The 22,261-nt window shown below is 42.9% G+C and overlaps 1 protein-coding gene across 1 annotated transcript in view; it reads left to right on the forward strand.

Moving 5' to 3' along the window:
• CLIC4 (chloride intracellular channel 4) overlaps window positions 1-16,701 on the forward strand; it is a 56,751-nt gene extending 40,050 nt beyond the window's left edge. Inside the window, exons 4-6 of the mRNA XM_040424486.1 lie at window positions 1,703-1,809; window positions 15,284-15,465; window positions 15,557-16,701. Of these exons, the coding sequence (XP_040280420.1) occupies window positions 1,703-1,809; window positions 15,284-15,465; window positions 15,557-15,721 (454 nt within the window). The 3' untranslated portion in view covers window positions 15,722-16,701. The remainder of the gene's footprint in view (window positions 1-1,702; window positions 1,810-15,283; window positions 15,466-15,556) is intronic.
• The last annotated feature ends 5,560 nt before the right edge of the window (window positions 16,702-22,261 follow it).

Below are 22,261 nucleotides of genomic sequence, written 5' to 3' on the forward strand. Positions count from 1 at the left end.
CACAATAGTCGTCAGGTCTCCGCTGTTTCAGACAGCAGAGACCTGCGGCTAATGACCGCGAATGGCAGTAATGCCGATCGCAGTCATTAAAGTGTGATCACGGCATCTAATGGGTGAAAAAACGGGAAGCTCGCGCTTCCGGACTTCTTACCGGCCTCTTCTGCGGCCAATGAGGATGCCTGTAATTGATGTCAATACTCTGGGTCTCCCTGAAGAGACCCAGGGTATTAAAGCTGCAATTCTTATTTTGGCAGTGCAATATAAGAAACGAGCAATTCTGTACCAATCTGGATATATAATGGTACAGAATAAAAAAAATAAAAAAAATTTCAATCACCCCACTTTCAATACAATAAAAAATAAATACATAAATAATAAAAAATATATCATGGGGATCACCCCGTCGGACAATGCACATACTATTAAAGTATGAAAATATTTTTCCAATACGGTGAATGATGTAACGGAAAAAGGGTCAAAATGGCCGATTTGCCTTTTTTTTTTTTCATTGCTTCCCTTACCCCAAAAAAGTGATCAAAAAGTCACACTCCAAAATGGTTTCAATGAAAACTACAGATTTCCCAGGAAAAAAAATTAGCCCCCCACACAGCTTAGTAGATACAACTATAAAAAAAAAGTTATGGGAGTCAGAATATGGTGATATACATAAAAAAATAATATTTTTTTATCAAAGTTTTAATTTATTTTTACACTAATTAGACATTAAAAAACCTATGCATATGTGGTATAGTTGTAATCTTATTGACCCAGGGAATAAAGGGCACGGGTCATTTTTGCCACAAAGAGAACACCGTAGGGACAAAACCCATAAAACGGTGGAGGAATTGCGTTTTTTCCCCCCTGCTTTTCGCTACATTTTGTGCCATATTTAATGGTGGCATTAAAAAGTTCAACTTGTCCCGCAAAAATTAAGCCCTCATACGGCTATGTGAACGGAAAAACAAAAAAAGTTATTTGTTTTTGCCTTTTCATTTTTCTTCACCATCTTCCTTCAACAATAAAACGCCATTATCCTAAGGGTTAAACTTTAACTCTGACATTTTTCCTCTGTCAACTGTGTGCATGCTGACAAATGTCCTAGCTTGAAAAAGTTGTTTCATGGAAATAAGAGCCACAAGATGCTTCAGTGTAAAAATTTAGTAAAATCAGAGTAAGGAGTTGACATACATTTACACTATACATGCTGTAAGCCATGCTGCTAATGTGTACAGAGCGAGCAGCTTTACAGGCCCGATGCCTGAATCTGTACTATTAGGGTCCATTCACACGTCCGTATGTGTTTTGCGGATCCGCAAAACACAGACACTGGCAATGTGCGTTCCGCATTTTGCGCACCGCACATCGCCGGCACTCTCATAGAAAATGCATTTTCTTGTCCGCAATTGCGGACAAGAATAGGACATGTTCTATTTCTGTGCGGATCCACAGATGCGGACAGCACATTCCGGTTCTATTGAAAATGAATAGGCCCGCACCTGTTCCGCAAAATTCTGATCATTGTCAAGACATAACGGCTTAGAAAGGTTCTTAGTGGTCTGGGATAATTTATTGATTAGTGTATCCTTGATGGGTTAAAGGGATGCTCTGACAACTGACTTTTTTTTTTATAGCATAAATGTGTTAGAGATGCTTGCTCCTGTAAAATAAATAACTTGTGAATGCTTTTAAAAATGAATTTCAGGTACCGCAAGTTGGCAGCAAAGCACCCCGAATCTAACACAGCTGGCATGGACATATTTGCTAAGTTTTCCGCATACATCAAGAATTCCCGGCCTGATGCCAATGAAGGTAGCTCATCTGACTAGTTTTGGTGTTTACTTACACCACAGCCGACTATATTCTTGAAATAGCTGCCATTGAAAGCTGGTCTGGCAGATCCCAATCTCCCCTGACTTCAGAATTGTTATGCACGTTCAGCTCGGGTAGATGTGTATGTTTATTTCAATAGGGAGAAAGGGAAAAAGCTGCTGCCTGACACCTCTAGTAGTGGCTTATCTTCCGTGGAACACAATGTCGGACGTGTTCAAATCCATACCATACACAACAGGTTGTTGGCTGAGCTCACAAATCAGATATTTTCTGCAATACACAGCATGTTTATAATATATAGGGGGTCATTTATCAAACTGGTATAAAAGTAGAACTGGCTTAGTTGTCCATAGCAACCAATCACCTTTCATTTTGACAGCTCCTTTGGAAAATGAAACGTGGAATCTGGTTGCTATGGGCAACTAAGCCAGTTCTACTTTACACCAGTTTGATAAATGACCCCCATAGTGTTTTTGTATGTATTATGGTCTCTTCAAACTGCTTAAGCTCTCAAGCAGGGTTTTTCCCAAGTGCGTTTCCTAACCCTCTATATGTCTTCTTGCAGTACGCTCAGATTTTTTCTTAAATAGGATCTGTCAGCTTTAGTGATGATTTTTATTCCCCAACAAGTAACAGTTCTAGAGCATCCTTATGTATCATGTCATTCCTGGTAACTTATGACAACTGGGTGTCACTTTAAGGGCCAATTCACAGAACTGTATTTGGTTTTTGCTGACCACAAATTGCGGATCCGCGAAACACTGATACCAGCCGTGTGCGTTCTGCATTTTGCGGATTGGAACGTCCTTTTCCATGATAGAAATGCCTATTCTTATCCACAAAAACTGCCAAGAATAGTAAATGTTCTATCTTTTTTGTGGGGTCGCGGAACACTATTGCAGATGCTGACAGCACATGGTGTGCTGTCCACATCTCATGCGGCCCCATTGAAATTAATGGGTCTGCATCCGATCCGTGATGCGGAAATAAATCTACGGTCGTGTAAATGGGCCCTTAATCTGATTGGTGGGCTGTATCACCGTCTTTTCAGTGACTTCCTATAGACGCGGAGAAGCGTAGCTTCCAATAGTACAATGCAGAAAATGTGCTTCTGAATTTTTATATTTTATAGGGGATACAGGGTTTACAGACATGTCAGGAGGGCCCACAGGTTCTTTTTAAGTTATATAGATCATAGTTCCCCAACTCCAGTTCTCAGGGCCCACCTACCAGTCATGATTTGAGAATAACCCAAAGAATGAATACCTGTGGTAAGTCCTGATGTATTGAAACTAATTGGATCACCTGCGGAATACTAAGGAAATCATGAGAACCTGACCGTCAGGTGGGCCCTAAGGACTGGAGTTGAGGAACACTGATATAGATAATCCCTGTGAGCAGCCAAAAACCTAAAAATGTAATCTGAGGTAGTCTGTAGAGGAATAAATCTATTACATTATCTATCCAGAGCACATTAAGGGATCCCATACCCAAATTAGTATTTTGTATTTCTACGCTTGAGACTTTCATTGGTCTGGAGCGGTGTATAAGTCTGTATGGTCTGAACGGAGCCCACACAGGCTACGGTGATCCACTGCCCGGATTCCTGTCGGTGCTAGGCTCCTGCTGTAATGGCCAGGATTGGAGATAACTCGGTCGCATAACCCTCTAGTTGCTGCGGCCAATAGTGACTGCGGCATCTAGGCAGTTAGACTGAAGGATCCCTTTCTCACAATCCCCTAATTTCCTGCAAACGTAATCACGGGGTGCCAGTACGTTGCTATGCCAGCCAGTGGCGTAACAAAGGCACCCAGACCTTCCATGACTGTATTCCTATTAGACTGTGTGACAGCCACGGCCTAATAGACTGCCTGCCACGGTTACAGTGATGGCTTATAATGCAGTGGGATGCAAGGTATACCAGTGCAGTATAATATTGATGTTCCCTGATGGGCTAAAAATTACTAGTTGTTATAGTGCTGCAGTCCAAAACGTATTCTTTTTTCGGTTAATGTAGCTGTGGGTGGCTTGTTTGTGGGACGAGATGTAGTTTTCATTGATACCATTTTGGGGCCTAGATTTAGGCGCAAGTGGCATTTGAAACTTTGCAAACACAGAGTTTGCGACTTTTTTTTTTTAAACTGAAAACTAGCATGGGGAAATGATCAATATACGGGTTGCGGCAAAGACTGCAAAATCTTGTGTGCTGTGGGGGGGGGGGGGGTTCTCCCACATTTACAAAATATGGAAAAGAGTTTATGCATTTAGTTTGATAAAACGTATTAACCTTGAAACTTGTGTAAAAGTAGTAAAACAAAACCAATAAAACGACATATTTTGGTATTGCAGTAATCATACTGATGCAAAAAAAATGAAAGTACCACTCTAGTTAATGTTGCCCAGTGACTGTCATAAATTTGAGGTGTAAAGGACAATGGCCGAAAAATCTATAAAAAAAAGCCATAAACAAAAACCGCAAACCAGTGTCTTATTTTGTACTCCTCCTTAGCTAAAAAATACTCCCCAAAAACACTAAGTGGACTATTTTTACTCTTCTGGGAAAAATGTAGTGCCGCCTCTGCAAAGCAGTGGTCTTTACCTAACAGGGTATTTCTCATAATGATTTGTCTTAGGGAATGTAAGCTAGCTCTATAGCGGTGCCCTGATTCAGTTATTGGAGTCAAGACAGTTATTGTTATACTGCTGTTCTGTGACTATAGTTTATGGCGTTTACTGTGAAGATTGCAGTTGGTTGATCTAAAACTTCTAAGCATTGTGTTTCGAAAAGCAGAACCTTGTAAATCTGCTCAATTTCACTTCGTCAAATATTTTCTCTTTTTAATAAAATTGCAACAGGTTATAAAGCACTTTATGGTCCTAGATAGTGGCTTGTAAATACGGAAGCCGATATGTCAAGAGATAAGAGGCCTCCCTAAAAGCGCTTACAAGAGGGGGGCTAAAAGGCTAGAGGAAAACATTAACTGACATTGGTCACTGCATTTTTTTGTTGTTGGCATGTACCTTTTTATTAGAAAGGAATATATAGTGAGGGAGAGAATATATGGGTCTGACCCAGTGGCCCCTTATTTATACAAGTAGGCTTATGTGTACTTCTGGCAGTACCTGATTTCCCATTTAACCCCCTTTTTAGACTGGCCAATTTGACAGTTGTTTTTTTTTTTTTTTTTCTTTCATTCACAAGAACTAGCAATCATTTGAATGCCCATAGTCTTTATAGTCATCAGTAAAGACTTCTTTTGCACTATACCGATACAAGCCTGCCACCTGGTGGCCTGTATTGGTATAGTCATCTATTTGACACGGAAAATCACAGAAATAAGATAATAATGCACTTAGTAAAGTAGATGCAAGCATTATATATGGACAAAGTCCTCGCTCTGATGTGATAAAATCTGAGACACTTAGCCAATATATTTTGATCAAAACACTTTGTATATCATACCGTGCAGGATGTTTTTATCTTAGTTTTTTCTGTGATTTTAATTGACACTGAAGCCTGCTTGAGGCTTCGGTCAATTAGCGCAGGGTAACAGGCTCCCTGATCTCTGCCGGGGAGCGCTGTTACCGGCCAGCTTTTTGTACCACACTTTTGTTTTTTACGTGGCATTGCATTTGTAGTGCTCCAGATGTTGATCCCCCCCCCCCCCATGTTCCTGTTGTTATCAAGGATGCTAACTGGTTTGGGGGTAGTGGTTGTGGTACCACGTGCAGGGGAGCTAGCATTAGTGTGAATGTTGGTCAGTACAAGGACGTCCCTCTTGTCCTTGTGCTTAACCACCAGCATCTTATCATGGAGGAGAGCCCTACTTTCACCCATTCTCAGTGGTTGCCCTACCAGGGATCTAGGGAGGCCTCTCTGATTTTTGCGCACTGTGCCACAAGCCACAGTCCCTCTTGCAGTTAGTGACCTGAATAGGGGTATGCTGGTATAATAGTTATCCACATAGAGGTGGTAACCCTTATCCAGCAGCGGGTGCAGTAAGTCCCAAACGATCTTCCCACTAACTCTTAGGATTCTGGGGGTTCTATCTGGGAATCTTTCCCTTCGTAAATGCAGAACTTGTGGGTGTACCCGGAGCTACTCTTGCAAAGTTTGTATATTTTTATGCCGTACCTTATCTGTTTGCTAGGCAGGTACTGGCGGAATCTAATCCTCCCTTTGAACAGTAATAGGGACTCCTCTACACATTTGTTTCTGGGTTGTACACCTCAGCAAACTTGGTGCTGAAGTGGTCAATGACAGGCCTAACTTTGAACAGATGGTCAAATGTTGGGTGGGCACTGTGCATGGTCATTGTAGCAGGGTGGATTTGATTTTTAATCATAGTTTTCTACAAAAAAGACTAATTCTTGCTGGTATAACTTATAATATGCAAGTAGATGAAGATTTTTAGAGTAACAACTTTTCATATTTGATTAGGTTGATTTTGCATTCATAGCTTTGTAGAAGTTCGGATTAAGGTATTTTTCTCAACGCTGTTCATGTTATAACATTTTTGCTGTGAAGAGGCATGTGATCTCTGCTGAGTCAAATTCAGTTTTGAGAACTGCAAAAGTAAACCAAGCATCTGTGATGATATCTTGTAGGCAGAGAACTGCCCAATAATCTTAAAAAAAAAAAACCTCTGGAAGAGCATGACATTGTGAATGGATTAATGGAATTTATTTACCAAAAAAATTACACATATAGAAACATAGAATGTGTCGGCAGATAAGAACCATTTGGCCCATCTAGTCTGCCCAATATACTGAATACTATGAATAGCCCCTGGCCCTATCTTATATGAAGGATGGCCTTATGCCTATCCCATGCATGCTTAAACTCCTTCACTGTATTTGCAGCTACCACTTCTGCAGGAAGGCTATTCCATGCATCCACTACTCTCTCAGTAAAGTAATACTTCCTGATATTACTTTTAAACCTTTGCCCCTTTAATTTAAAACTATGTCCTCTTGTAGCAGTTTTTCTTCTTTTAAATATTCTCTCCTCTTTTACCTTGTTGATTCCCTTTATGTATTTAGAAGTTTCTTTCTATCATATCCCCTCTGTCTCGTCTGTCTTCCAAGCTATACATGTTAAGGTCCTTTAATCTTTCCTGGTAAATTTATCCTGCAATCCATGTACTAGTTTAGTAGCTTTTCTCTGAACTCTCTCCAAAGTATCAATATCCTTCTGGAGATATGGTCTCCAGTACTGCACACAATACTCCAAATGAGGTCTCACTAGTGCTCTGTAGAGCGGCATGAGCACCTCCCTCTTTCTACTGGTAATGCCTCTCCCTATACACCCAAGCATTCTGCTAGCATTTCCTGCTGCTCTATGACATTGTCTGCCTACCTTTTAAGTCTTCTGAAATAATGACCCCTAAATCCCTTTCCTCAGAAAGGGATTTAGGCACCTGAGGGGTTAATTGTGAGGATCACAGCCCCCTGTAGGAGATCGGGTGCTGCCAGGCATCAGGGGGCAGTTATGTACACAGTTCTTAGTATATTCTAACTTTAAGCATCCCCATCACTATGGAAACACCTCTGTGTTAGAATATACTGTCGGATCTGAGTTTTCACGATCTAACTCAAATCCGATGGTATATTCTAACATAGAGGCGTTCCCATGGTGATGGGGACGCTTCAAGTTAAAATTTACCATCGGATTGGAGAAAACTCTGATCCGATGGTATATTAATAGGGACACCTGACTTTACATTGAAAGTCAATGGGGGACGGATCCGTTTACAATTGCACCAATATTGTGTCAATGTAAACGGATCCGTCCCCATTGACTTACATTGTAAGTCAGGACGGATCCGTTCGGCTCCGCACCGCCAGGCGGACACCAAAACGCTGCAAGCAGCGTTTTGGTGTCCGCCTCCAGAGCGGAATGGAGGCGGAACGGAGTCAAACTGATGCATTCTGAATGGATCCGCATCCATTCAGAATGCATTGGGGCTAAACTGATCCGTTTGGGGCCGCTTGTGAGAGCCTTGAAACGGATCTCACAGGCGGACCCTGAAACGCCAGTGTGAAAGTAGCCTTAGTGAAGTGCGCATGCGCAGCGCACAAACCAATCGGCACACACTCCACACACACACAGCAGGGACTGCCCAAAGCACCGCGCCGCCGGCCAATAAAAACACAGCGCATCACATGCAGCCCGGACAGCCCACAGCAGCGCGGCCGTCCAATCAAAGTCACCGCCCACAACTGCGCCAGCCAAAAAAGCACACGGCGCACAACACGCTGTACGGACCGCCCACAGCATGGAGCCGTCCAATAACGCCATCCCCACAACTGCGCCGCTGGCCAATAACCCCCTATTATGGTGTGTGTGGTGTCAGTTGGAGCAGAGTGCATAAGAAGCGCCTCCATTACATGCACAGTGACAGAAATTGCTCTGATACACACTGCAGCTGCTGCCAGCAGTATTAGCCAGCACCACCAATCAGTGCCAGCAATAATTGCCAGCCATCAATCATTGCCACCAGTCAGTGCCAGTGGTCTCAGCGCCAGCCGTATCACCTACCAGTCAGTGACAGCAGTCTCGGCATCAACAGTCAGTGCCAAGCGTATTAGCCACCAGTCACTGACAGTGGTTTCTGCACCACCAGTTAGTGCCAGCTCTATCAGCCACCAGTCACCGTGCCAGTGGTCTCAGCACCACCAGTCAGTGCTAGCCGTATCAGCCACCAGTCACAGTGACGGCAGTCTCAGCACCACGTGGCACTGCCAGTCGTTTCAGCCATCAGCTGCAGTCTCAGCACCACCAGTCAGTGCCAGCAGTTCGTGCCAGCCATCTCAGGCACCAGTCAGTGCCCACAGTCTCAGCACCACCAGTCAGTCCTAGCAGTCAGTGCCAGCTGTATCAGCCACCAGTCACAGTGCCAGTGGTCTCAGCACCACCAGTCAGTGACAGCTGTATCAGTCACAGTGCAAGTGCCTGCAGTCTCAGCCAAAAGTCAGTGCCAGTGACGCATATTACAGCTACATATAAGTCAGTATTACAGTAAGAGAAAATATTATAAAATTTTAAAAGTACAAGCCTATATTACTTGGACTTTTTACTAACATGCCACCCCAAAAAAAAGGACACATCAAGTAGGACAAAAGACACAATGAAACCCTACATAACTAAATTCTCCTGGAGAAACAGTCAAGTCAGCAAGTAAAAATAAAAAAAGGCTGAAAAACAAAGAAAAAAACGAGCAAATAGATCAATTCAAGAAAAAGAAAATGAGTGTCACAAAAACGCTAAAAGAGAAAGATTCAGAAGAGCAAATAGATCTATAGAAGAACAGGAAAATCAGTGTAAAAAACAAAGACTAGCAAATGGATCTATTGAAGAAAAGGAAAATAAAATGAGCATCAGAAAAATGGGAAAGCACACAGAGCTAGGAGAGCAACACTACATCAGCAATAAAAAAGAGGCAGGATAACAGATCTACAAACAGACACAACACATTTAACAGCCCCACAGGAGAGGATAAATGATATGAGAAAGACAAAAACGTTAGAGACATGCTGAAAGAGAAAAAGCTAGGAGAGCAAGTCTTACATCAGAAGAATGACCATTACCATGTTTGCGGCAAGCACAATTACAGAGACTGGCCCGAAGTAAACGAGTGGAAAATAACGAATCCTGGGCAACAATAGAAAGAATGGCAATGATAAATTATATAGTTAATATTAATGAGGGTAACATTATACCCCACACATGTGGAGATTTAAATCAGATATGCAGTTTTTGTCAAGCAAAACATTTTGAAGGAGAAAGACAATCTGATCAAAAATTTACAGTGTTGCTCAAAAGGAAAAGTAAATCTTCAACCAATTCGAACAAATCAGTTTATACAGCAGCTGATGATGGGTCAGCATCATTACAGCAGAAATTTCATGCAAAATATAAGGTCAATAAATAGTGCTCTAGCATTTGCATCTATGGGAGCTAACATTAGTCCGCCTTCTGGCTATGGGCCATACTGTTTTCGAATCCATGGTTCGATTTGTCACAGAGCAGGAACACTGCATCCTCAACAGGGTGAAAACAGACAGTTTGCACAATTATACATTTTAGATCCCTCTGAAGCTGCAGAACAAAGTTTTTTTTTTTTTTTATATATATAACTTGTGGGCTGCGCAGGACGCTGCAGCCTCATGTCAGTACATGCCCCCCTTCCCTAGGCGGCATGTCGCACTCCCCGGCTGCGGCGCTGCCAGGGTCATTTTACCCTCCTAGCCCTCTCACGATACGGCGCTGGTCAAGTGCATGCGGCCCTTTCTGTAGGCAGCATTCGTCACCCTCTTCAGTTATGGTACTGCCATGTGCGGGACCCCCCTCCTGGGCGGGATACTGTACTCTCCCTGGCTACGGTTTGGCCTTGTGCATGATCCCCCTTTCATTGGCGGAATACTGCAGTTTCACCGGATACGGTGCTGGCCATGTGCACGACCTCCTTCCATAGGCGGAACGCTACACTCTCACTAGATTCGTTGCGATCTGTGCATGACCCCCTTTTTTCTTAGGCGGAATACTGCACTCTCACCAGATACGGTGCTGGCCATGTGCACGATCCCTTTCCATTGGTGGAACGCTGCACTCTCACTGGATTCGTTGCCGATCATGTGCGTGACCCCCTTCCATAGGCGGAATGCTGCACTCTCTGATTTCGCTGATGCCCATAGGCATGACTCCCTTCCGTGGACGGCATTGGCACTCTCACTGGATTCACTGCCAGCCATGTGCATGACCACTTTCCATAGGTGGTATGATGCACTCTCATTGGATTTTCCCTGTGGCGGCATACATACACTCCCTCGGTCGGTGATGTTCTCTCGCCGGTACGTTGTTGGCCATGTGCATGAACCCCATACATGGCGGGGTGCTTGCACTCTCACTGGATCCGCTGCCGGCCATATGCATGACCCCTCTTCCGTGGGCGGTGTACGCACTCTCACTGGATTCGCTGCCGGCCATGGGCACGCCTCCTTCAGGTGACATGCACACATTCTCACCGACTGATCGCACTCTCCCTGGATGCGATGCTGACCGTGTGCATGACCCCCCCCCCCCCCCTCTTTTCTGGGCGGCATACTACACTCTCACCGGATACGTTGCTGGCCTTGAGCATGGCCCTCTAACATGGGTGGAACGCTTGCGCTCCCATTGGATACCGTGCTGGCCTTGTGCGTGACCACCCCTCATTCCATGGGCGGAATTTTGCACGCTCACGAGATCCAAGGCTGTCCTTGTATGTGCCGTATTGGACTTGCACATGTTCCCCTTCATTGGGAGTAGTTACACTCTCACGAAGTTTCGGTGTTGGGTGAGTTGTTGCACACTCACTTAATGCTAGGATAGCCCTGTGCATGTCCCCCTTTCACTAGGTGGACCTCCTGCATTCCTGGTGGATACTGTGTGGCTATGTGCATGGCGCCCTTCGGGGCGAAGTATGGTATGCCCTACTTCTCTGACGTAGGTACGGCCTTGGGCATTCCCCCCCTTTTTTTGGGGCGGGCTTTTGCACCCTTGCCGACTGCAATTTGCCAGGTACATTTCCCCCCCTTTCGGGGCGGTCAGTTTTGCGTTCCATCGCATACCATACTAGCCTTGTGCATAACTCCTTTTCAGTTTGCACTTTGCACTTCCGTAGATACTGTGGCACTCTGGCTGGCCTTCGCTGAGTGATATTTTTGCAGTGAGTGGACGTTTTTGTGCGTTGTTTGGGCCGTGTATACCTTCTCGTCCCGTAGGTGGGTTGGCCTTCTCACTGCTTACGGGCTACTCGTACGTATCCCTCCTTTCCTCCTGCGACATATTTTTTTCTCTTGGGAGACGGTGTTTGCAGCAAGCCTTGCACTATTCTCTAAAGAGATCATTCTGTCCACCTGTGTAAGCCTAAAGGTGTTGTCCAACAAACAATAAATGAATGCCTTATATATAAGTAGACGGCCTCTACCTGCTCGCTACTGCTCCGAGCTGGGCGGTGCTCATTCATTTCGTTGGCCCTTCCGCCGGGGAGTGTTCGTGGTTCCTAGACACGTACCCATTCGTCTTCCCGCAGCATTGTTTCCCTGCGCTAGTGGTCACATGGTCGAGAGTGCTGTCTGCAGCGCCCTTCGCATTCTATGTTGGCTCTGGCGGGACTACGGTCCCCTCGCCTACTACTATTTCCTTCTACCAGGTTCGGGCCGCTCTTCTTGGGAAAGGTCACCCCAACATACCACTCTTCAGTTCAAATTACCTGTTCCTATAGTTGAGAACTCAATATCAAATATGCGTCTCAATTCTGCTGATGCTGAAAATTTGAGATAATCTACAGTGCTCATTTGGGATGAGTGTACAATGGCCCCGTCTATTGCGCTTACAGTGGTTGACAAACTGCTAAGGCCTCTTTCACACTTGCGTTGTCCAGATCCGGCGTGTACTCCACTTGCCGGAATTACACGCCGGATCCGGAAAAACGCAAGTGTACTGAAAGCATTTGAAGACTGAGCAGTCTTCCAAATGCGTTCAGTGTTACTATGGCACCCAGGACGCTATTAAAGTCCTGGTTGCCATAGTAGGAGCGGGGGAGCAGTATACTTAGTCCGTGCGGCTCCCGGGGCGCTCCAGAGTGACGTCAGAGCGCCCCATGCGCATGGATGACGTGATCCATGTGATCACATGATCCATGCGCTTGGGGCGCCCTGACGTCACTCTGAAGCGCCCCGGGAGCCGCACAGACGGTAAGTATACTGCTCCCCTGCTCCCCACTACACTTTACCATGGCTGCCAGGACTTTAGCGTCCCGGCAGCCATGGTAACCACTCTGAAAAAGCTAAATGTCGGCTCCGGCAATGCGCCGAAACGACGTTTAGCTTAAGTCCGGATCAATGCCTTTCAATGGGCATTAATTCCGGATCCGGCCTTGCGGCAAGTGTTCCGGATTTTTGGCCGGAGCAAAAAAGCGCAGCATGCTGCAGTATTTTCTCCGGCCAAAAAACGTTCCGTTCCGGAACTGAAGACATCCTGATGCATCCTGAACGGATTTCTCTCCATTCAGAATGCATTAGGATAATCCTGATCAGGATTCTTCCGGCATAGAGCCCCGACGACGGAACTCTATGCCGGAAGACAAGAACGCAAGTGTGAAAGAGCCCTAAAAGAAATAGTGGATAACCAGAAACCCTTTGGAGGAAAAGTTTTATTACTTGGTGGAGATTTTCGGCAAACACTTCCAGTGGTTCCTCATGGTGACCGGACAAAAATTGTTGAAGCATTGTTAGGCTCCATTCACACGTCTGCAAAATGGGTCCGCATCCTTTCCGCAATTTTGCGGAAAGGGTGCGGACCCATTCATTCTCTATGGGGACGGAATGTGCTGTCCGCATCCACATTTGCGGATCCGCACTTCCGCTTCCGTTTCCGCAAAAAAATAGAACATGTCCTATTCTTGTCCGCAATTGCGGACAAGAACAGGCATATTCTATTATGTTGGCAATGTGCGGTCCGCAAAATGCGGAACACACATTGCCGCTTTCCGTGTTTTGCGGATCCGTGTATCCGCAAAACACATTGCGGACGTGTGAATGGAGCCTTAAAGTATAATAAACTGTGGCAAAACTTCCAAATACTTAACCTTACAAACAATATCCGTTCAGTTGATACTGAATTCAGCAATTGGTTGATCCAAGTTGGCAATGGTGATACACCATACATTGACGGTTTGCCTGAAGACATAATTGAAATCACTTCAAAAATTTTATGTACAGGAAATATTGTCAACTTTTTTGGAGAAAGAATTTTAGTTGCTGATGTCTCAAAGATAACAAAAAAAATGTATTCTTTGCCCAAAGAACTCTGATGTTGATAGCATAAATGAAGAGGTGCTAAACATTTTGGAAGGAGATACTGTGACATTCCTTAGCTCAAACTCAATTGATGACTCAACTGAGGAAGATATGCAGAACTATCCTATTGAGTTTCTTAATGAGTTAACTCCAACAGGAATGCTGAGGCATAAACTGAACCTTAAAAAGGGAGCAATAATTATGCTCCTCAGAAATATAAACACTAAAAGAGGATTGTGCAATGGAACCTGCCTCTTTGTTAAAGACTTGAAAAGAAACCATTATTGCTCAAGTAATAACAGGTTCAGCGGAAGGGGACATGGTCTTTATTCCACGTATTGCCAGAACCAGTATTCTGCCACGGTCAGTTATGTTGCATTATCTAGAGTTAGAACTTTTTCAGATGTGGTTGTAAAGGATGTAGATGGTCCTGAACAAGGCAAACTGTTGCCAAATTCAGATAGAATATTTACAAGAAATGTTGTGTATAAAGAAATTTTATAGAAAAATTGAGGTCATAAATGACCCCCTATGTTCCTGTGGAGTCTTGCCACAGGCAGGTTCTCCATAGGAAGTAGTGTGCGGCAGCCTTGTATCACTCAGGAATACAGAGGCTTCTGCCCACACTCTGGCTCCCCCAATCCTTGCTAGGGGGAACCAGTGCACAGCCAGGAGCACGCCTTTGCATTTTATAATATATATATATATATATATATATATATATATATATATATATATATATATATTTATATATATTTATTTATTTTTCACATTTGATCACGGCATTAGAGGGGTTAAATGTATGGGATCGATGTTCTTGTTGAATAGCCTTCATTCAGTTTGGTTCTAGTAGTGTTGGACCCCCACATTCTTCTTCAAAAGGCTGTTTTACTACTGGAAAATTTGAAACAACCTATTTATATTACAGTAATTCTTAATTCTGTCAGCTCCGAATGTATAGTATAAATGTTGCCAAGTCCAGTGTAAGTTTTATCTTCATACTCACTTGCGTTCTGACGCTGTGCTCCTACAAACCAGCAGTAAAATGCATTGAGAGGACTCCAGTGCTCCTGCCCATAATAGACTGCTGATTTGTGTCAGAATGCAAGTGAGTATGAAGATAGAAATTGCATAATTGGACTATCCACCTTTTTACAATATCACCACTTACTCTAATTTGGGGGGTGTTTTGGGCAGATTCCCTTTAATATTAGCAAGTGACTGTTTGTTTTTAAAGGTGTTGTCTGGCTGGTAAAATTGTTTTTGAAAGGGTCAGAATGGCTTAAAAATCAAAACTGCCTCACTACAGTAATGCCCTGCTAATCCTGTTTTAACGCTTACCTGGTCTCTGGCCGGTCTCTGCTCCCTGGTCTGTCTCAATGCAGGAATTGTGACCACTGAATCAGTAGCTGAGGCAGGTCTCCGCCTCTGGCAGGATGGTCACATATTTTGTGTCGAGAGGGACAAGTAAGAGGAGACCTGGCAAGTTTCCGAGCAGGTGAGATATTACGGCTTTTTTGAAATGAGCAAAACCTTCAAATGTGACATCTATGAGCTGTCAAGTGGAAATTTCTATTTGCGTTTCTGATTTTTCTGATTTGCTTTGCAGCTCTAGAAAGAGGGTTGCTGAAAACTCTGCAGAAGCTTGATGAGTACCTGAACTCTCCCTTACCTGATGAAATCGATGAGAATAGTATTGAAGATGTTGCAGTTTCCAACCGGAAATTTTTAGATGGCGATGACATGACTTTAGCGGATTGCAACCTCTTGCCAAAGCTTCATATAGTAAAGGTGTGTAAAAAGGAATCGCATTGGAGTGATGAGCAAGAGAGTTTGGTTCACTTTCCAGATAACCTATTCTATTTGTTTCACTGTTGTACAGGTGGTGACTAAAAAATACAGAGACTTCGATATCCCTAAATCAATGACTGGGATCTGGAGATATCTGAGCAGCGCGTACAGCAGAGACGAATTCATCAACACTTGTCCATGTGATCGAGAGATAGAAATTGCATATGCAGATGTAGCCAAAAGGCTCACCAAGTGAACTGTGCTTTCTAACCAAACGGGGCCTTAATCCACAAGTTTTTCTTAGGAGAGTCTCATGGGAAAAATATTACTGTCCCCCTTAAAAAAACAAAACAAAAAAAAAAAAAAACGTTATTTTGAAAGTAAGCGGTATAAATCTACATTTTCATTTTTCCCATTTTAGTGCAAAATTTATTTGTTGTGATCTGAGTTATTAGGTTGCAAAAATTAATACTGTTGCCAAGTATAGTACTAAACTAATGCAGTCCCCTTAAAGGGGTTGTCTCATCTGGATAATTATGGCATGTTCACAACACTTAATTGGCTATTTTCGGAACTCCCTTAGAAGCGAATGCAGAGAGCCACGCATGTGCGGTTACCTCTCCATTCAAAGTGGTGTGAGGCGTAGATAGGAGTGGGTGGTGGAGATGGAACCCGCACCTGTCAGGCATTTGTCACTTGTGGATTCGCCATTAATGGTCAGATGGAAATACCCCTTTAATACTTTCAAAGACTCTTGATTCAAAGTGACCTAGTTAAGGTTAATCTATAGATTTCTGTGCAATCCTCTAGCCCTCAGTCACTAACTGTCCATACAGATGAGTTGCTGTGCCATACTAGTTCTCATCTTTTACATCCTTTTATTAGTAACAATGTGCCATCATGACATAGTAATATCTAAACCTCAGATATTGGATTTTGTGTAACTAGAAATATATTTATCCCTTTAAGTAAGAGTATATATTGTTTCATATTGTACAGTTTATAAAGATATATTATTTTAGGTTTGCAATAATTAAGGCCACCGTAATGAAGATCTTGTATACCCATGACCTGATGTGGCATCATGTCTCAAAATATCCTCCTTTAAAGGGGTTGTCCCACAACTACAACTTATCCCCTATCCACAGGATCCTGGGGATCTGACTGCTGGGTCCCCTGCCAATCACTAGAATAGGAGCCTGTGTTTCCCTGATTGAAAGCAGCATGCATGTCTGTCCACCCCCCATTCAACTCTAAGTAACAGCGGACATAGCCAAGCGCCATGTACTTAGCTATCTCAGGCAGTCCCATAGAGTTGAATGGAGGGGTGGACACACTTGCATGTGTGGTGCTGCTTTCAGACGGGGGAACACAGGCTCCTATTCTAGTGGTTGGTAGAGGCTCCAGCAGTTGGACCCCCCGATTAGTCACTTATCCCCTATTCTGTGGATAGGGGACAAGTTGTTATAGGACAATCTTTTTAAATGTTGCTGAGCTGCAGTACCAGGCCACATGAAAATGTGTTCTTTTAATGGGACTTTACAGCGGAACTGTCATGAACAAGTAGCCACTTGTCCCACTGAAATCCACACTCTAGCAGCTAGTTTCTGGTAACGCCACTGCATATGGGGTTAGATGAAGAGTAGTGGAAAGTAATCTTGGTATATTCCCAGTTTTAATCCTGCCATCTATAGCTAACAGAACCAAAACACCAGCTACTTGGCTATAGTTGGCCAAACTTTCATTTGATTGGGCTGTTAGACCATTTTCATGAACGTTTGACGGATACCTTGGGTTTTGACCAAAAATCCATATCCCTGATCAAAAAACAAACAAAAGGAGATTTAATTTAGAAAGTGTAGAAGATGCAGTCTTTGATAGATGTACCCTTATTGATGGAGCTGATGACACCAAAACACCAAGATGATTGACACTCCATCTGGGTGACTGACTACTGCGTGTATGGAGTAAATGGAAAGTAGAGGATCCAATACATCGAGCTTTAGATGCAGCTACACAGCACATGTAATGTGTTATCATGCTGACAAATCTCCTCACCAGAATGGTTTGTTATCCTGGATTCAGGGGAGGTGTGTATATTGGTATCAGTGGAGGTTACAGAATCTACCGAGCAAGACCATTTTGGCTCTTTCCATAAATCTCATTTATTTCAATCAAGACTGATCTCTCAAGAGTGGTCAAAAACTGGTGGTTTGTCTTTGATCCGTTGGGGGGCCTTTTGACCAGGCCTTCAACAATTTAGTATTTTATATAATCTCCCATTGACATGGGTTAGAAAGTCGTGCAAAAACTGATATTCTGATGCATCTTTTAATATATCAGTGCTTGTCCATAAAGAACGTGTGTGTAGAGATGTTTTATGCTTGAAATTATTTTCCCTCTATGACAAATCAAAATAACAGAATAATTGTAATTTTCCTAAGTAGATTAATCTATACGCTACCAATCAACGAGGATCAGCAGAGCATGTTTTTACGCAGGTCTGATGCAATAGATTTCTACTGTAGATGAGCAGACTATTGGCACGAACACTCATTATTGGTTGCATCATCCAAATAATATGCAAGTCTTTGGCCATATCTAGCAGTAGGTACTAAACCTCCAGTCTAGTTAATGCGAACCTGTCACCATGAAAATGCAGTACAGTCCGCAGACAGCATGTTATAGAGCAGTAGTAGCTGAGCAGATTGATGTATAGTTCTATGGGAAAAGATGCAGTCAAATTTGTAATTTTATTTTTTTATGCACAGAGGTCATGTGACGGTCCTACTCAGTGATTGACAGCCTGCCCTGTATGTGTAGTCATGCAGAATTAGCTGTCAATTGCTGATAAGGCCACCCATATGACTTATGCATAAAAAGAGCAGAGGTATATTTCATCTATTTAATTTAATGTTTGTGTGTCGCTAAAAGATATCGACAGTATCCCCTATAACGGTGACCTCTACAGCACCCCGCCCCTTTAACAGTGAACACCACAGTGCCCTGCCACTTTAAAATGGGACCTTCACAGCACCCCATCCTCTTAACTTTGACCTTCACAGCAGCCCGCCCCTTTAACAGTGAGTTTCACAGCACCCTACTCCCTTGACAGTGACCTCAGGGGCCCTCGCCCTTAACAGTGACCTCCACGGTGAACTGCCCCTTTAATGCTAGGGCTACACGACGACATGTGTCACGCGACATTTTGTCTTAACAACTTTTTATAATGATAGGCTATGGTTATGTACTGCGACATGCTGCGACTTTGACACGACAGTCGCAAAAATCCATCCAAGATGGATGCATGTAGCAATCTAGTTGCGCCCTATGTGTCGTGCAACTTATTGTCGTCCTGTAGCCGTAGCCTAAAGCAGACCTACAGCAGTGAAGAAAAATGGCCGGGTTGGTATAGAAACCTGGAGCAAAACTGTGTGTATGGCAGTTGGGATTTGAAGAGAGAGGCCCCTTTCACACGGGCGTCGCGGAAGAGGTCCGGATGCGTTGCGGGAAACCCGTGCGAGTGTGCACGCAATTTCAGTCAGTTTTGTCTGTAATTGCGTTGTTCAGTTTTTTTCCACGCAAGTGCGAAGCGTTTTAATGCGTTTTGCATGTGCGTGATAAAAAAAAAATGTTGGTACCCAGACCCGAACCCGCATGTCCTGCAAGAAGAAGAAAGACGATAACTGCTGCGCGATCAAGTGGATGAGGTAAGTTATTTTTGTATTTTTTAACTCTTAATGGACATTTTACTTCTGTATTAAAGAATGCTATTATTTTCCATTAGAACCATGTTATAATGGAAAATAATAAAGTAAATGGACTTTAATGGGGTCCAGGGGCTCATCCCTATTTAACATCTAAGCAACCATCCGTGAAAATCGCATTGCATCCGCACTTGCTTGTGGATGCAATGCGATTTTCACGCAGCCCTTATTCACTTCTATGGGGCCTGCGTTGCGTGAAAAACGCAGAATATAGAACATTCTGTGATTTTCACGCAACGCACAAGTGATGCGTGAAAAACATTGCTCATGTACACAGCCCCATTGAAATGAATGGGTCAAGATTCAGTGCAGGTGCAATGCGTTCACGTCACGCATTGCACCCGCGGGGAAAACTCGCCCGTGTGAAAGGGGCCAAAGACTTGCAGACTTGTATTGGCTAATGCAGGTCATTGTTTGGGAATATCTCAGGAACGGTACGTGCTAGAGAGCTGAGACCCGGTCTAAAAACCTTCCCGGACACCTGATGTACCTTGGTGAAGATGGGTCCACTCGTTTGGTCACGCATAAAGGACAGACAGACAAACTAATTTTTATATATATATGAGACTAATTATACTGAATCTTTTCCCATCGAACTATACATCAGTCTGCTCAGCTTCTCCTGCTCTATAATATGCGTGACAGGTTCCCTTTAATGCTTTGAGCTAACACTAACTGATTTATATATTTTTTATTATTATTTTTTACATAACAGCATATTTAATGTCTATGTAATCTACAGCAATGCACCAAAGGTTTTCCAAAGTTTAATTATTGAGTTATAGATTACTAACTGTACAAAATTTGTAAAGTTTCCTATATCATGTTATGCCCCTTATGTTATAAAAAAAATCTTGATTTGGCCTTAAATAGAATACTAGAAAATCTACTAGGGATGTGCAAAATTGTACAAAATCTAATCTAGCAGAACTTGTCCGATACAGTACTGTAGAAGTATCTGACCATTTTATGTAGGGCATAGACTTCTGACTTAACACTTAAAGTTAAAATATCTTAAAGTATCCCATTGGATACTTCATGTAAAATGTACTTAAAGGGGTTTTCAGGATTAGAAAAAGATTTTATTTTTTTTGGTGGTTGTTCATGAGGAAAAACGGCCATACTAGTGACCAGCACGGTCTCTGAAATAAAACCAGGCCATGCGTTCTAATCCTGGACAACCCCTTATAAGAGGACAGGCTCCTCTTACACAAGGGCATGTGATGATGGTCCATCACAGCTCAACTAATGTGTGCACATGCAAACCACAAAGTAGTCCATCCAAAATGCTGTTAGGGAACCAGAAAAAAAAAATCAATGCTATATATACATAAAACCTGTATATTGGTGGGTGAGATATATTTTACAAGCTATTTTTCTAGCCCTGACTATGGATTTGCATGGTGCCCGGGTGTTGAAAGATGTGTAATCTTAGTTGTGCATTTTTGCTATGATGCCATTGCGCACAGTGTATAGCCGTGCCCAATGATTGTTTAGGTAAAGTGGCCTGTCAGCAGACCCCTTGCTCCATTGCGTGGCGCCCTGTGTTACAAACCAGAAAGTAAGTGTCTTCTACATTCCACCTTAGAGAGCAATGCATGTGGAGCATGGTGTAGTTTGTTCCCCAGTGGAGACATGCATAGGATCATCTGCCTGGGATCAAAGATGAGAAATCTGTGCTCAGCTATAGACAGGAATTGTCTCATGCCAAGCATCTTTTACAATAAGCTCTGTGTCAAGACAGTTGCTTTTGGATGCGTGTGAAGCTACTTCCCAGCTGTTTTTCGGTATCGGTTGTAAGAATCCTGTTCATTTTGCTTTGTATGCAGTGCAACGTAAAATGCATATGGTATCTGCTGACTTGGAGTTATGAACAGTAATGACCGCAATGTTCACATTGGTCAAGCATTACATACACTGTACAATGGCTGATATTAACCTATCTGTATATGTGACAGGTTGCTGGTTTGCACTTTGCCATGCTATCTGGCTATCTAAATGTTATTGTTCCTTTACTTATATCTTCAGGGATTTCTGAGACTGTTTTATGCTTTTGTTACAATTTTTTTACCTAAAAAGTGTCCTTTACTGATTCTTGTACAGTGATTTGATGGAGAAAAAAAAAATCTCCAGTTAAACTGAAGTTTATTTTTACTGACATCTTTTTATTATACTTTTCTTTTTTTTTACAAGAAAATAGTGACAATATACAGATTTGTCCCATTCAGTTTTAACAACAGTTTTCTAATCATATGTATACTTTTTAACTTGAATATAGCAAGTTGTGGAAAATAGATTAATTGTGCTGTATATAGTTAGGGCTTTTTATTTGAAGTTGTTTTTTTGTAAAAGCATTTTTTGTGTTTTTTGTTTTTAATTAACAATATGGGACTATGTGAACGTTAAATAAACCACAGAACCCTCATAGTCCTTTTAAAAGACATAGGACTAAAGTAATGTCCATTTATGCATGTTTCTATAATTTCTGTGATCCTGTCCTTGCTGTCCGTAGGTCAATCTGTATGTATAGAAACCATGATGGCAGTGTGAACAGAGCCTAAATAAACAGTGCATCCCCACTCTCAGATATTAGCCAAGTGTATTTTAAGGAAGTGTTGGGGCTACTACACAAGCTGTTTGTAACATCACAAAAAACTTCTTTAACCTATCACCTGAAGCTTTTCACATTGCTGGGTGTGTCAGACCTGAGGATTAAAGGGGTTCTCAAAGAGTATAAAATGTCCCATCATGTTCCGGGCACCCCACATGGAATATACTTGCCCTGGTCCCCGCACCGCCGCTGCTGCTTCTCCCTGCACACAGATGAAAACATCCAGACGGGGACAGGGCGAGCCTCCGTAGCGTCACCGGCTATGCTAGGGAGGCTCTTGGAGAACCCCTGTAAGGTTAATTCTACAGAATATATGATGTAATTGCATATGATAATGAGTCATGTTTTGTGTTCATCATATTCTTTGTAACCAGTGACTGTAAGTAAGAAATTATTTCAGTTTTATTTCTGTTACAAC

This window comes from Bufo bufo, chromosome 3 (assembly GCF_905171765.1).
Source record: "Bufo bufo chromosome 3, aBufBuf1.1, whole genome shotgun sequence".
Classification (NCBI taxonomy): Eukaryota; Metazoa; Chordata; class Amphibia; order Anura; family Bufonidae; genus Bufo; species Bufo bufo.